The following is a 12,634-nucleotide window of genomic DNA, read 5'->3' as shown; positions in this document are numbered from 1 at the left end:
GGACTAGCTCATGTGGCTTTTGTGAATGATTTAAGGGAAGAAACAGAGAAAAAAAGGGAAAGCACTAACAACTACCCCTATGTTGTTTTTTTCTCTTCTCTAGTTTACTGACCAGCATCACTTCTACCTGGCTCTAGACAATCAGATGATTGTGGAGATGCTCAAGACGGAGCTGGCTTACCTCACTTCTTGTTGGAGGATGACAGGGAGACCAACCTTGACATTTCCTATCACCCACACAATGCTTGGTAAACTTAATCTTCTGTTTCAAGCAGAGTAGATTACTGCAGGAGGATAGGATGGATGTTGGTTTGAGAGTAGACAGGTAGCAGGACTTTTAACATCAGATGTACAGTTCAATTTCCTCATGTGTATGATGAATTTGAATTACATGGTAATATTTAATTTTGGTTTTGCTCTCTCTTCATATGCTTCTATCACCAACCATCTCCATGTTTTTTCTGTCTAAAGAAATTTCAAAGAAATCCCTTTGGAACTTGTCTTGAGTGGGTTGGTGTTTGTCTTTAGAACTTATCTAGGGGTTGTGTTCGGTTTGCTTGCTTGTCCAGGATTTTTTAGTAAGGTAGTATTGATGGCAGTTGTGGGTTCTGCTTTAAATTTGCCTGATTTACATTGTACAACACCCAGTAATGCACTGTGTATAGATGTGATAATTTAAGAATGTGTTGTGAGCTCCAATTCTTCCTTTATTCTTTTTTAGTTGATGATGGTACTGACATTCATCCAGCAGTTCTTGCCACAATAAGAAAATTAGAAGATGGTTATTTTGGAGGTGCAAGGTAATGTTAAAATTGACAAATTATTATCTCCATGATTTTTAAAATTAAATCCTGTAAAAGTGTCAGTTTTGAACTTGTGATAGTGCACAGACTTTGTACTACAATTCTGCAGAGAAGGAAGTTTCAGCTTTAATTATTATGTGGTAATCAAATGGTAGCTGGGCCTCAGGTGCAATGGAAAAGATCTGTCTCCCAAAAAGTGTACCATCTCTGACTGCCATTAATGGATAAAGAAAACAAATATCAAATCTTTGGAAATATAAACTCTTGAAATATGAAATCTTTGAAATGTGAATCTGGCTGGGTTTCTGTTATTAAAAAGTAAATTACTTTCACAGTTACTGGACATGTTTTAAACATTGATTGCATGTAGTACTTGTAACCTGGTGTGTTGCAGTCATCTGTGTGTCTTTCACAGTTACTGGACATGTTTTAAACATTGATTGTAACCTGGTGTGTTGCAATCATCTGTGTGTAAAATATGATGCCACAGTATCTCCCTATTCTTTTTCCACTTTCCCTCTCAGTGTGTGTAAAATATGATGCCACAGTATCTCCCTATTCTTTTTCCATTTTCCCTCAATCAGTATCTTCCTTTGACAATTAAATATTGTCATGGTTTAACTCCAGTCAACAACTCAGCCCCACGTGGCCACTCACCCTCACTCCCCTTAGTGGGACTGGGGAGAGAATTGGAAAAATACAAGTGAGAAAACTTGTGAGTTGTGATAAAGAGTTTAGTAAGTGGAGCAAAAACCACATATGCAGGCAAAGCAAAATGGGAAATTCATTCACCACTTTCCATGGACAGTTCAACCATCTTCAGGAAAGCTGTAGTCCATCAAATGTAACTGTGTCTTGGGAAGACAAACTTCTGTATCCCTGAGGATCTTCCCCTTCATCCTTCTTCCCCCAACTTTATATGCTGAGCATGACACCCTATGGTATGGGTGTCCCTGTGGTAAGCATAGGTCAGCTGTCCAGCTGTGTCCTCTCCCAGCTCCTTGTGCACCCCCAGCCTGTGCTGGTGGGGTGAGGTGAGAAGCAGAAAAGTCTGGGATGCTGTGTAAGCCCTGCTTAGCAGTAACTAATACATCCCTGTGTTATCAGCACTGTTTCCAGCACAAATCCAAAGCATAGCCCCATCATTAACTCCTATCCTAAAACCAGCACAGATGGTTTAGCTGCCTCCAGTTCTGTAAAAAGACACATTCAGGCCATTCATGGGGCCTTCTCAGCCCCAGTTTCTTATGCATTATCCTTGGAGCTCAGGTCTTTGTTCAGGGTCTCTTTATATGAACCTATAACACCCTGCATAATTAGGCTTTGAGTTAAGCCTGTTACCATAGCACAGTTAAAATCAATTAGTACCTAGAGCAGTCAGTACCCAGCTGGATCTGCAACTGTTGTTTTCCTTTTTTTATTTTTCAGTGTCAGTTTCTGTGGCTTTATAGTTGCCAAAGGTGGATTGAACAGTAGGTTTCATAAATTTTGGAGGAGTTGTTGAAAGCTAAGTGAGCGTTAATCAGTATCAGAATGGTGGATGTTAATGCTGTTTGGCATGTGTCCCCTTTTGCAGGGTGAAGATAGGCAAGCTATCAGAATTTCTTACCACCTCTTTTCATACATATCTGAGCTTCCTGGATCCAGATTGTGACCTAAAACTGTTTGATGACCATAATGACAACTGTAACAGTCCTGACAGTGAATATGGAGACTACCCAGCAGATTTCTGTGAAAAAGGTAGTAGTGTTTTTTCACTTGTTATTTTTTTCTCTGTCAAGTTCTATCAGCAGAGCCTGGGTTTGCCTAGAGTGCAGAGTCTGTTCTGTGCACAGCTGATGGTCATTTGGTTTTCTCACACACCCACCTGAGCACAGGACATGCATGACTCAGTTTAGAGAATGAATTCATGTGTGCTCTTCCTGCATTTGTAGTTTGGCATTGACTGGCAGCTGCTACAGCAAAGCTGAGTCTGGAGAGTCAGCAGGTGGGGAGGTGTGGAAGAGGTTAGATGGAAAAGGACTGTCAAGAGTCGTGGACAAGAGCTTGTGTGGAAGAGATGACAGAGTCTTAGAATAATACAAGTTGGAAGATACTTTTACAATCATCAAGTCCAGCTGTGTTCTATGATATACCAGCAAAATAAAACCCCTTTGGATTCCTTTCACAGGAAAGCTAGTTTCTAAATCTGTTTTCAGTGTCAAAAACATCTTTTTCTTTTGTTTACAAGTTTTTGGCTTGAAAAATCTCTTCCTTACCCTATTCTTGCACGTATGAGTGCCCTTATAAATAAGCAATAATACAGTGGTGTGTTTGAATAAGAAAGTGATGATGATAAATAGTCATTTTTGCCTTTAAGAAACCTTTTTCTTTTTTTTTATGACCGTTACACTAGATAGCCAGGATGAGCTGGATCAGTATATAAATGATGTCCTGCAGAGCACAGCCCTGAAGTCATACCTACCTCCAACTTCAAAGACAACGAGTGAACCACCTGTGTTCAGTGCAAACCATTCCACAGAAGAGATCCTGTCAATAATGGCCAAGACAAAGGGCTTGGAAGTTCCAGGTATTTCTCCCTGTTGTTTATTTAGTGATAATAATTAAAAAACCTGATTTGGCTGCTACAAGGGGTAAGTTCAAGTATTTAAAAATTATACATTTTGACATACTTGTGCCAATAGTTCTTCCCTTATAAAAAAGAAATAAGAAATTCCTTAACAAGTAGGAATGACTAAAGTTGTTGCTGTCATGTTCCCCCAGTATCCTGTGTTATGGTGTATACACAGAAAACCTGCAATGAAATGTAACATTTAATCAAAGTTAATGTTATGGAAGCTGCTACAGCTTCTTAGTTGGATAGAATTTTAGAACCCAAATCAATTAATTGATTGTTTTGTCTTTGCTTGTATAAAGGCAGACAAAATGTACTTTTTAATTTTAATAAAGTTGCTGTGAAATGAAATGTTTCAATACAAGAAAAACATAAATAATGTACTTTCTAAATTTGTAAGAACAAATGGAGTAGAGAGGGAGCACAGTCTTTCTAACTATGCCACATTTCTGATAGCCTGATTGGAGGGTATAAACCAAAATAAGACTTTGGCTGAATTTGTAAATAGATTCCAACATATGCATGGTTTTATATGTAGATACATAGTATTCAATGCCCTGGTCAATGGAAGACTTCCCTTAACTTCAGTGTAAATTAATAACTTCCAAGCTTTTCTGTTATGCTTTTCTGCCATCTTTCATGTGCCACATCATCTGATCCTCCATTGAATACAGCATATGAAGTTAACAGAGCATTAACCTGCATTCAGCATTATAATTTTAATTATGAAATCTTACCAGTTAGGCCATTTTCTCCAAACTCGTTTCCTGTTGAAGTGTTTAAAACACTTGGCATGGTCAGGTCATTATGCTGCAGGATTTTGGAGTCACAGGCCAAATAAGAGGTGTCAGTTGAGCATGTAGCCTCTGAGCCTTTGACATGCTGAAATCTGAAACTCTCAGAGCAAACCTGCAAGGAGATAAAGTTCAGAACATGAGCTTCTCAGTTCTATGCATCTCAGAAGCACTGCCTCTGTATTTTGACTCTTGGAGGTATTTCTGTTGTTTTTACCTAGCCAAGCTGCTTTCATGTAGGTGTTTTTGATTTTCATGTTACTGAAGCAGCCTTATTTTTCTTTCTGTTCTGGTGACTTTGCTTTCCAGCCATGTCTATGTCTCTTCCCACTAAAGTTCTGAACACACACCGAAAGTCTCTGAATCTTGTTGATAATCCTCATTTCTTTAGGACAAAGGTAAGGTGTGGGAATTTTTATGCTGTTTGTGGTTTTAGTATGCAATGCTCTAGCCTTTCCTCATGCTTTCCTTCCAAACCCTCTGCCAGGTCTCATTTTTCTTCACAGACAAGCCATTCTGTCCAAGGCACTCCCTTGTTTTGGGAATTATTTTTTTGGCTGGATGAAGGTTTTTTAGTCAAATAGACACTATCAAGTGGAAAGTTTTTAATTGAATGTGCAAAACAGAAAAGAACATAATGATTGCCTTATTTTTAAAAGCCAAAAGTTAAGTCATTGTCTTTAGTTCTAGCTGAACACAAGGTAAAGGACAGGATGTTCACAGGCTTTAGAGATGTTTTCCAAGAAATACTACTTATAGTAATATCTGGGTAAGAGGGAATGTGTGAATGTCCTTAAGGTACCAGCCAAATCCCACCTCAAGGCATGAAGATGGAGTTGTGCTGGGAACTTGTTTTGTCTTGGTATATGTTTCTCCACAAGGCTCAGTTTGTAGAAATGGTATTTTAGGATTACATAAACTGCTGAACAGCATGTTAAACAAAACTTCTTTTCATCCAAGAATTCATCATAGGATTATGTAATCTGATTAGTTATCATTTTACTTTCATAAGCTTGGAAAACTTACAATGGTAATATTTGCATTCATAAAGTGCCACTTTATATACAGGTTAGAGATGGAGCTCAAAAAGTTCTAAAGTATTTCAACAAAAAAAGGATAGTATCTCTCTGCTTTTCTCTTTACAAGTAACACAGAAATGATGAAAATAGATGACAGATAAAGTATGCAGATAAAAGTATGCACTATCCAGATTTCTTTGTTTTGTCAAAAAAGAAAAATAGATACAAGGTTCCATTCTAGGGATTGTGTTTCTTGGGGTTAGTCTCCTTTCTGTGCCTGCAGTACCCTGGCAAGAACTAAGTGATGTGTCTGTATTTCAAGTGCAGAGCTTTGTTGCAAGTCTGATGTGATTTTTTTAATGACATTTTAATTGAAGTTACCGAAGTTACAGATCCGCTACTTTTTTCAAGATGTCTGTATTTCAAGTGCAGAGCTTTGTTGCAAGTCTGATGTGATTTTTTTCTAATGACATTTTAATTGAAGTTACTGGAAGTTACAGATCTGCTACTTTTTTCAAGGTCATGTCTTGTGATTTTTTTTTCATCCATCTTTGTTATCAGGACCATGAAAATGTTTCACACTTACCTAAAGATGCTCATGGTGATTTGGATTGCAGGAAGCTTGTTAATCAGCTAAAGGAATGTCCAACACTCCATGATCAAGCAGATATCTTGTATATCTTGCATATACTCAAGTAAGTTGCCTGAGTATGAACTTCAGCATCTTTCAGTTTGGTTGCAGCTATCTGATTGTTCTTGTGCAAAAGGTTTCCACTGTTCAGGTTGTGTTTGGAGGGGACAGTGGAAATATTTTGTGCTTTAGCACACATATTTTCAGTTAGTTTGATTACAGGAATTATTTGGATATAAAAGAAGACGTGCAGATTCTAGAGTTGATTGGCACACAGTTGCAAATACATAAAGTCTCCAGGGCTCACAAATTAGATGCACAAATCCTTTCCATGAATGAGAACACACCCTGCTATATTTGTGGCACTCCATTTGAAGTTCACAAAGATTTGGTGTGATTTTCATACACAAGAATGAAAGTGGAGGGAAAATTTATCTTGTCATTTTCTAACTAAAGGCAAAATGCAATTTTAATGAGTGTTCACTATTTTTCCTCTAATCCCTTTGTATATTTAAGTATACAACTGGCTAAAATTTGGTACTTTTTAAAACATTCTTGGAAGCAGTCTGGGCCCATCTGCTGGAGTTGGTAACCACCTGCTATTTAATTGGTTTGATGGGAACAAAATGCAAATAGAAACAACAGAATCATCTTCTGAAGTGTGTTTATTGAGCTTGGTTTTTTTCCTGTGCAGGGGAATACTGCTGGACCCTGTCAGGTAGTTAGCTTTTGGTGCAAAGACAAGTATGTGTTAATCACAGATGGTCTTCCCTACTGCTACAAAAACTGCATTTTTGTTTATTTTAGTCTGTCTCCTGTGTGGACATCTTCTTTGATCTTCTTGATTTCCCAAGCAAAATGTTTAGCATCCTCTCTTAAAGAATGTAAAGGAAATCCTATAAAAAATATGTTTTGTTCTTTAACTGCATGTAACACCAGTAATTTCACCAAGGGAGACTCTGTTGGGCAGGCAGATGGACCTCTGGTGGACTCTGTCAGCACGAGTTGAAGTCATTCTTTGACAGTTCAAAACATTACCAAAGAGAAGGCATAATGGAGTGAATTTCAAAAGCCAATTTCGAAAGTGAATTTCAAAGGAGAGGAAGAGAAATCCCTTTTGCTTTTTTCCTGTAATGGCATAAGCAACACAGAAGTTTAGTTAATAGCTAAGAAAGAGGAATGGCTAAAAAATGCCCCTGAAGGATCTGGAAAATGTGTGTAGTCTTCAGCAGTACTGAAGATATTGTTGAATTCTGCTCTGCCAAAGCACTACATGGAGTGTTCCTCCAGCAAACTGTCCATGTGAATGCTCAATTTAAAGTCTAGTGGGAAATCCTTCAGGTGGTTCCTTTTCAAGTTGCTGGCTCACAGCTGAATGAGTGCTCAAGTTATTGTGAAAGTTACTGGTATCAAGAGGATTTTGTCCACATATAGTGAATCTGTGGTGAAGGCACGGATGTCCCATTTGGTATTGAATTCTGTCACCAACGTGAGCAGGGCAGTCAAAATCCAGCTGTGTGGTAAAGTTTAGCATTGTGCCTGATGATGATTGCCTCCTGTTTGTTTTGGCAGAGGTGCTGACTGGGACACAGAGCTGGATGGACAGTATGGTGTCACTGTTCACTGCCTCCTCAATGAGCTCTACAGAAAGGCAGGCCTCAATCAGGAATGGGGCTTAATCCGTTACATTTCTGGCATTCTCAAAAAGAGAGTTGAAGTTCTGGCTGAGGTATGAAATACAAATAATCCTGGTTAAGCTTCCTGCCTGGGAACAGAGATAAAACTACAAGTTTGCTGTTGAGGTTTGTGCTTGACCTTCTTCTGGTTTTACTTTGCAACATACACAGTGCAGCATTTTTAAATAGATGTTGGCTGTTTTTCTGATCTAGAATCTTACTACATCTTTATCTTTCATCTGTACTGCAGACTGTGCTAATGTTGGCATGGACTGAGAATGTCACACTGTAAATAGTTGTGAAGGCTTTGTTTCATCTCTGTTAATTGGAGAAGCTTAAGTGTGTGCTTTGAAAGCTGCAGTTGTCACTGGTAATTGTCCATTGCTGTTGTGATGGTATGAAGCACTGCTATGTCAGGGTACTAGTGATGATACAAAAACACATTCTGCCCATTTCCATCCCCCTGGGCTGACAGTCTGCCTTGTGAATGGATGTTTGGAACCACTTAAATATCCATGACTATTAAGTGGTAACAAGAAAAATGTACTGTTAAGAGTACAGACGTTATTTTGATCATTACAAAAAGTTTTCCTCTCAAGGATTCTGAAAGTATTTGTTTAATTTTTCTAGTAATCCCCTGCATATTTCTGAGGAGCTCTTTCTGTAATTCCTGGCCATTTTCAAGGCTCTGTGTCACATCTAGGATGCCTTATTTTAGTGACAGTCCTGTCTGTAATAAACCAGTTTGTGATAATCACTGTGCATGGTACTTCATTAAGCACAGAACTTTTTGCCTTCTCAAGACAAGGACGAGCAGTACAGATGTGCTCACAAAAAGCCATGTATGTTAACTTGAGAAGGTATTGACAAAGAACTGGAGAGGAGGAACAGAGATTGTCTGTTTTCTTCCATGTTAAGGGAGTGAAAATAGACTTCAAAATCAGAGGAACACTGCTCTGTGATGTTTTTTGATTCAGGATACTAAAACAGGCAAACTGAACATCCACTTTTGAAGGAGGTCAGTATAAAAGAGGAAACACTGTGGTACTGGGGAAAGTACCTATTTCAGACTGTATCAGGTATGTGATGCAGTAGGCTGGGTGCTTGTTTTAGGAGATATGTTAGTGCGCAGGAATTTTTTTTCATTAATGCTGCCAAACTTTTCATTGATTAAAAATAGGATTGTCTTAAATAAAGGACAAAACTTTATCATATGATAAAGGATGAAAGCCTTTATTGATCTGCCAGCCCCACTGGAGTTCCTAATCTAATAATTATGCTGCTGATTTCACTGAGCAGGGAAACAGGTTACTTTCAAACTCTCATAGCCCTATTGACCTCAGGAGATGTTTGGCAACTATTTAACAGCATATTCTGCTGGATTTGCGTACCTGGTAATTAACAGAAATGCATTTAAATATTGCTAAATAAATAGAATTAATTTGATTTGGTCAATTAAAAGCCATATCACTTCCACATGACACAGAGAAAGATCTCTTGCTTTTTGTCCCCTTGTGACAGGCATGCACAGACCTTCTGTCACACCACAAGCAACTTACAGTGGGCCTGCCACCAGAACCCCGTGAGAAAATCATTACCACGTAAGTTGGAGCTCTGCCTCGGGCACGGGCTGCCATTCGTCTTCCTGCTGGTACCATTCTGCTGCTCTTATGTTCTTTTAAACCTTACTCCTTGCCCTCAAAGGGATTTGCAGCCACCCAGGTAGACTTGTGGGCACCTTTGTCCTGGGTGAATTGATCCCAGTGCTCGCTCAAGAATTTAACAGCTGGTTGTGCTGAGTCCCTGCTTCCTGTGGTTTGACTTCTTGCAGCCCACTGCCACCTGAGGAGCTCACAGATCTCATCTACGAAGCCAGTGGCCAAGACATCAGTATTGCAGTCCTGACACAGGTATGCAGCCTGTGCAGAAAGGCTTCTTGGGCTGTGCCCAGTGCTGTGCCAGTGTTTGCTCTGAGACAGGGAAAGCCATGAAGACCCTCTCTGACGGGTGCCTTTACGGATCTGTCCTTGCAGGAGATAATTATGTACTTGGCGATGTACGTCCGGTCACAGCCCAGTCTTTTTGTGGAGATGCTCCGGCTCCGCATTGGTCTGATAATCCAGGTGATGGCCACTGAGCTGGCACGAAGTCTGAAATGCTCAGGTAGGAAGCAGTTTCATTGTAAGGGTACTTATGGTATCATTTTTGCTTTACCCTTTGTGGTTGATCTTTTAATTCATGTGTGGTAAATCCTTTTATTAATCTCTTAGTTAATATGTGCAGTCACAAACCTTGAAAATCACTTTCTCTTTTACTTAATGAAAGATTAAGCACCCCCCAGCACCCACTTGTTCAAAGAATATCAGAGGGTATTCTTTATGGAATAACTCTGCCTCTGGAATTTAGGTCCATGTGTCATCTGCTGTTGGGAGATGGCTGTTATACCTTTCTAAGTGATTTTGTTCTATAAGGGAGCAACTGCTTTTTCATCATGAGCTTCAGTGAAATTTTGCACAAGCTAGGACATAATAAAGATTAATGCAAATAATGTAATTTCTGTGGAGTGTTTGTTGTTTAGTCCTGAAATACATTTTCTTTGAAATGTGACTACATATTAATTTTATTAAAGGGAGGGCTAGCCAAAGAGTTAAATGTGATTGGACTTCATTCACAGTTTCCTTAGCCAGGAAGCCTTTATAGCTTATTATCTTCCCAGTGACATTTGTCATTGTGTTTTGTTTTATTTAACTAGGTGAAGAAGCTTCAGAGAGCTTGATGAATCTAAGCCCCTTTGATATGAAAAGTCTTCTACATCATATTCTCAGTGGGAAAGAGTTTGGAGTGGAAAGAAGCTGTAAGTTGTTCATTTTTATATGCTAAGTTAGATTGTCTTACAAGTGGGGATCTATTCTTTCTGCAGGTAAAATAAAGGTATAGGTCATGTATTAATCATGGGTGACCAGTACATGTGTATGTCTGCTGTGAAATAAACAAAACACATATGGTGGAAGCTGTCCTGCACTGAAATAAGATTGTATCAAATTTTCAGTAATAGGAAGGCAAACTTTTAAAATGGAGAAATTTTATGGAACCAGAACAAAAGCCATGAAAAGGTCATATCTAACCTGCCTTCAAGAAGCATGTCTTTGATGCCCTCATATTCCTGACTGGCACATCAGCTGTCTCCTGGGCTCTTGTTTAGACCCTCAGAGACTCATTGCAATTCTGACTAAATTTACAATTGCTCACTGTCTTGGAAAATCAGTTTCTCATATCCAAGAATGAATTTAGGCCCTTTACTTGATAAATCAGATTTGAACTCTTGATCTGATTCTGTGAAAGGATGCTGTCACCAAGAGCATTGCACATTTCTGAAGTGATTTGTGTTTAACTTCTTAGATAGAATTTCTATTTTTCTACCCTTAGGATGTTAAAAATATCCATTTGCTTCTTTAGTGCGACCTGTAGATTCTTCTTCATCCAGCCCTGCAATTTCTATTCATGAGATGGGGCATTCTGGAGCAACCAAAACAGAAAGAAGTGGTATTACTAAATTGAAGAGTGAGATGAAGCAGGTGAGGGTTTTCTATCAATGCTCATCAGAAAGTACAGCTGTTCTGGAACTGTGGTATGTTAGGTTTTATTCTTGCTAAATAACGGAAATTTCCAAATTTGCTTTGATTTAAAACTGATCACTAAATAAGAGGCAGTTAAGGGATGTTTCCTCCAAACATGTTCTTCCTCTTTTGTTCTTGTTTCATATGCTGAATGTAGAAGAACTTGAGCAAACTGTAATGCATTCATGGTGTCCACCATAAAAGCAGTTCTTCTGTCATGTTTAGCTAAGGGAAAGTCACATGTACAAAGAGAAGCTTTTATGCAGTGTTCATTCTTGTACTTGGCCCAAGATGCAAAACTGGATCACATGCCTTTTGGAAAAGATCCATGTGGAAAAGGAATCTTGTTTTGTTTTCTTCTTTCTGTTTCTTCAGGAATGGAGGATGATTACTGCTAGAATTTATACATATATATTCAAGTCAAATAGTTTAAATTATACTTCAACTGAGTATATGGAGAGATCACAGAAAACACAACCAAAATACTCTGAATGAATGTGACTGGTGGTTTTATTATGAGTGATTTGATTTCTCTATTTTGTGTCTCTGTTAGTAATTTTCTTTTGCTTTGAATAAGTAGGAAGGTAGTGGTCAAATAAAATACATTTTTAAGAATGGTTTTATTTTTCCTCATGGGTTATTCAGACTAGAGAGAGAAGGCTCCAAGAGACCTTATTGCAGCCTTGCAGTATATAAAGGAGCCTTAAAGGAAATACGAAGAGATGCTTTTTGCCAAGGCCTGTAGTGACAGGATAAGGGGCAACAGTTTGAAACGCGAAAGGGTGAAAGTTTGAAACTTGAAACAGTTTGAAAGGGTGGTTTAGATTGGATGCAAATGCCGTGATATCCATCTGCTGTGGGTCATCTGGCCAAGAATTCCCAACCTGAAGGAAAAAGGGATTCTTCCCCCCCCTTCCACAGTTTATTTCATACACTTAATATTTTGTACAGCGTTTATTTCCACGAATTACTAATTACATTCCTAACAGATTCAAGGACACCTTTTTACAATGAAGGGGGAGAGGCAGTGGTACAGGTGCCCGATGAAGTTGTGGATGCCCTGTCCCTAGAAATGTATAAGGTCAGATTGGATGGGGCTTTGAGCAGCCTCATCTGAGGAAATATTTTATGCTTTCCTTTGATTGATGAAACAGATTGAATAAACCTTCAGAAAGGAGTGGCATTTTTACATGGTCTTAACATGAAGCATTTGCTGGTGGCAGTAAAGATCAGATAATGATTCTTCATGGGACATGGTCAGGCAGGGAAGCAGAGACCGCTGTGGAACACGATGTCTCTTGTGAGACCTGGTTGCTGTGTTTGAGCTGTGCCACTGCTGCAGCATCATCATGGCTGTGGGGGAGGCTGTGAAGGTGCTGCTGACTGTGCTGCACTGGCCCTGAGGTGGCCTTGGAGGTCAGTCTGAGCAGGGCTCCCAGTCAAACTGGGGTGTCTGAATTCCGGGCCTTTCCAGGAAGGA

The 12,634-nt window shown here is 39.1% G+C and overlaps 1 protein-coding gene across 3 annotated transcripts in view; it reads left to right on the top strand.

The window, feature by feature from the left end:
• The window catches only part of PHKA2 (phosphorylase kinase regulatory subunit alpha 2), a 45,086-nt gene that overhangs the window by 23,058 nt on the left and 9,394 nt on the right, over nucleotides 1-12,634 (top strand). For 2 of the 3 annotated variants that reach the window (XM_041399853.1, XM_041399852.1), the window contains exons 16-27: nucleotides 104-248; nucleotides 722-800; nucleotides 2,380-2,543; nucleotides 3,199-3,372; nucleotides 4,521-4,609; nucleotides 5,792-5,925; nucleotides 7,434-7,590; nucleotides 9,059-9,138; nucleotides 9,369-9,447; nucleotides 9,571-9,700; nucleotides 10,290-10,391; nucleotides 10,994-11,112. In XM_041399853.1, the coding sequence (XP_041255787.1) occupies nucleotides 104-248; nucleotides 722-800; nucleotides 2,380-2,543; nucleotides 3,199-3,372; nucleotides 4,521-4,609; nucleotides 5,792-5,925; nucleotides 7,434-7,590; nucleotides 9,059-9,138; nucleotides 9,369-9,447; nucleotides 9,571-9,700; nucleotides 10,290-10,391; nucleotides 10,994-11,112 (1,452 nt within the window). The remainder of the gene's footprint in view (nucleotides 1-103; nucleotides 249-721; nucleotides 801-2,379; nucleotides 2,544-3,198; nucleotides 3,373-4,520; nucleotides 4,610-5,791; nucleotides 5,926-7,433; nucleotides 7,591-9,058; nucleotides 9,139-9,368; nucleotides 9,448-9,570; nucleotides 9,701-10,289; nucleotides 10,392-10,993; nucleotides 11,113-12,634) is intronic. The other variant, XM_041399854.1, reaches the window with a different exon arrangement.

Source organism: Onychostruthus taczanowskii, unplaced genomic scaffold (assembly GCF_017590055.1).
Source record: "Onychostruthus taczanowskii isolate IOZ18803 unplaced genomic scaffold, ASM1759005v1 scaffold17, whole genome shotgun sequence".
NCBI lineage: Eukaryota > Metazoa > Chordata > Aves > Passeriformes > Passeridae > Onychostruthus > Onychostruthus taczanowskii.
This window is presented reverse-complemented; position numbering and strand designations above follow the sequence as displayed.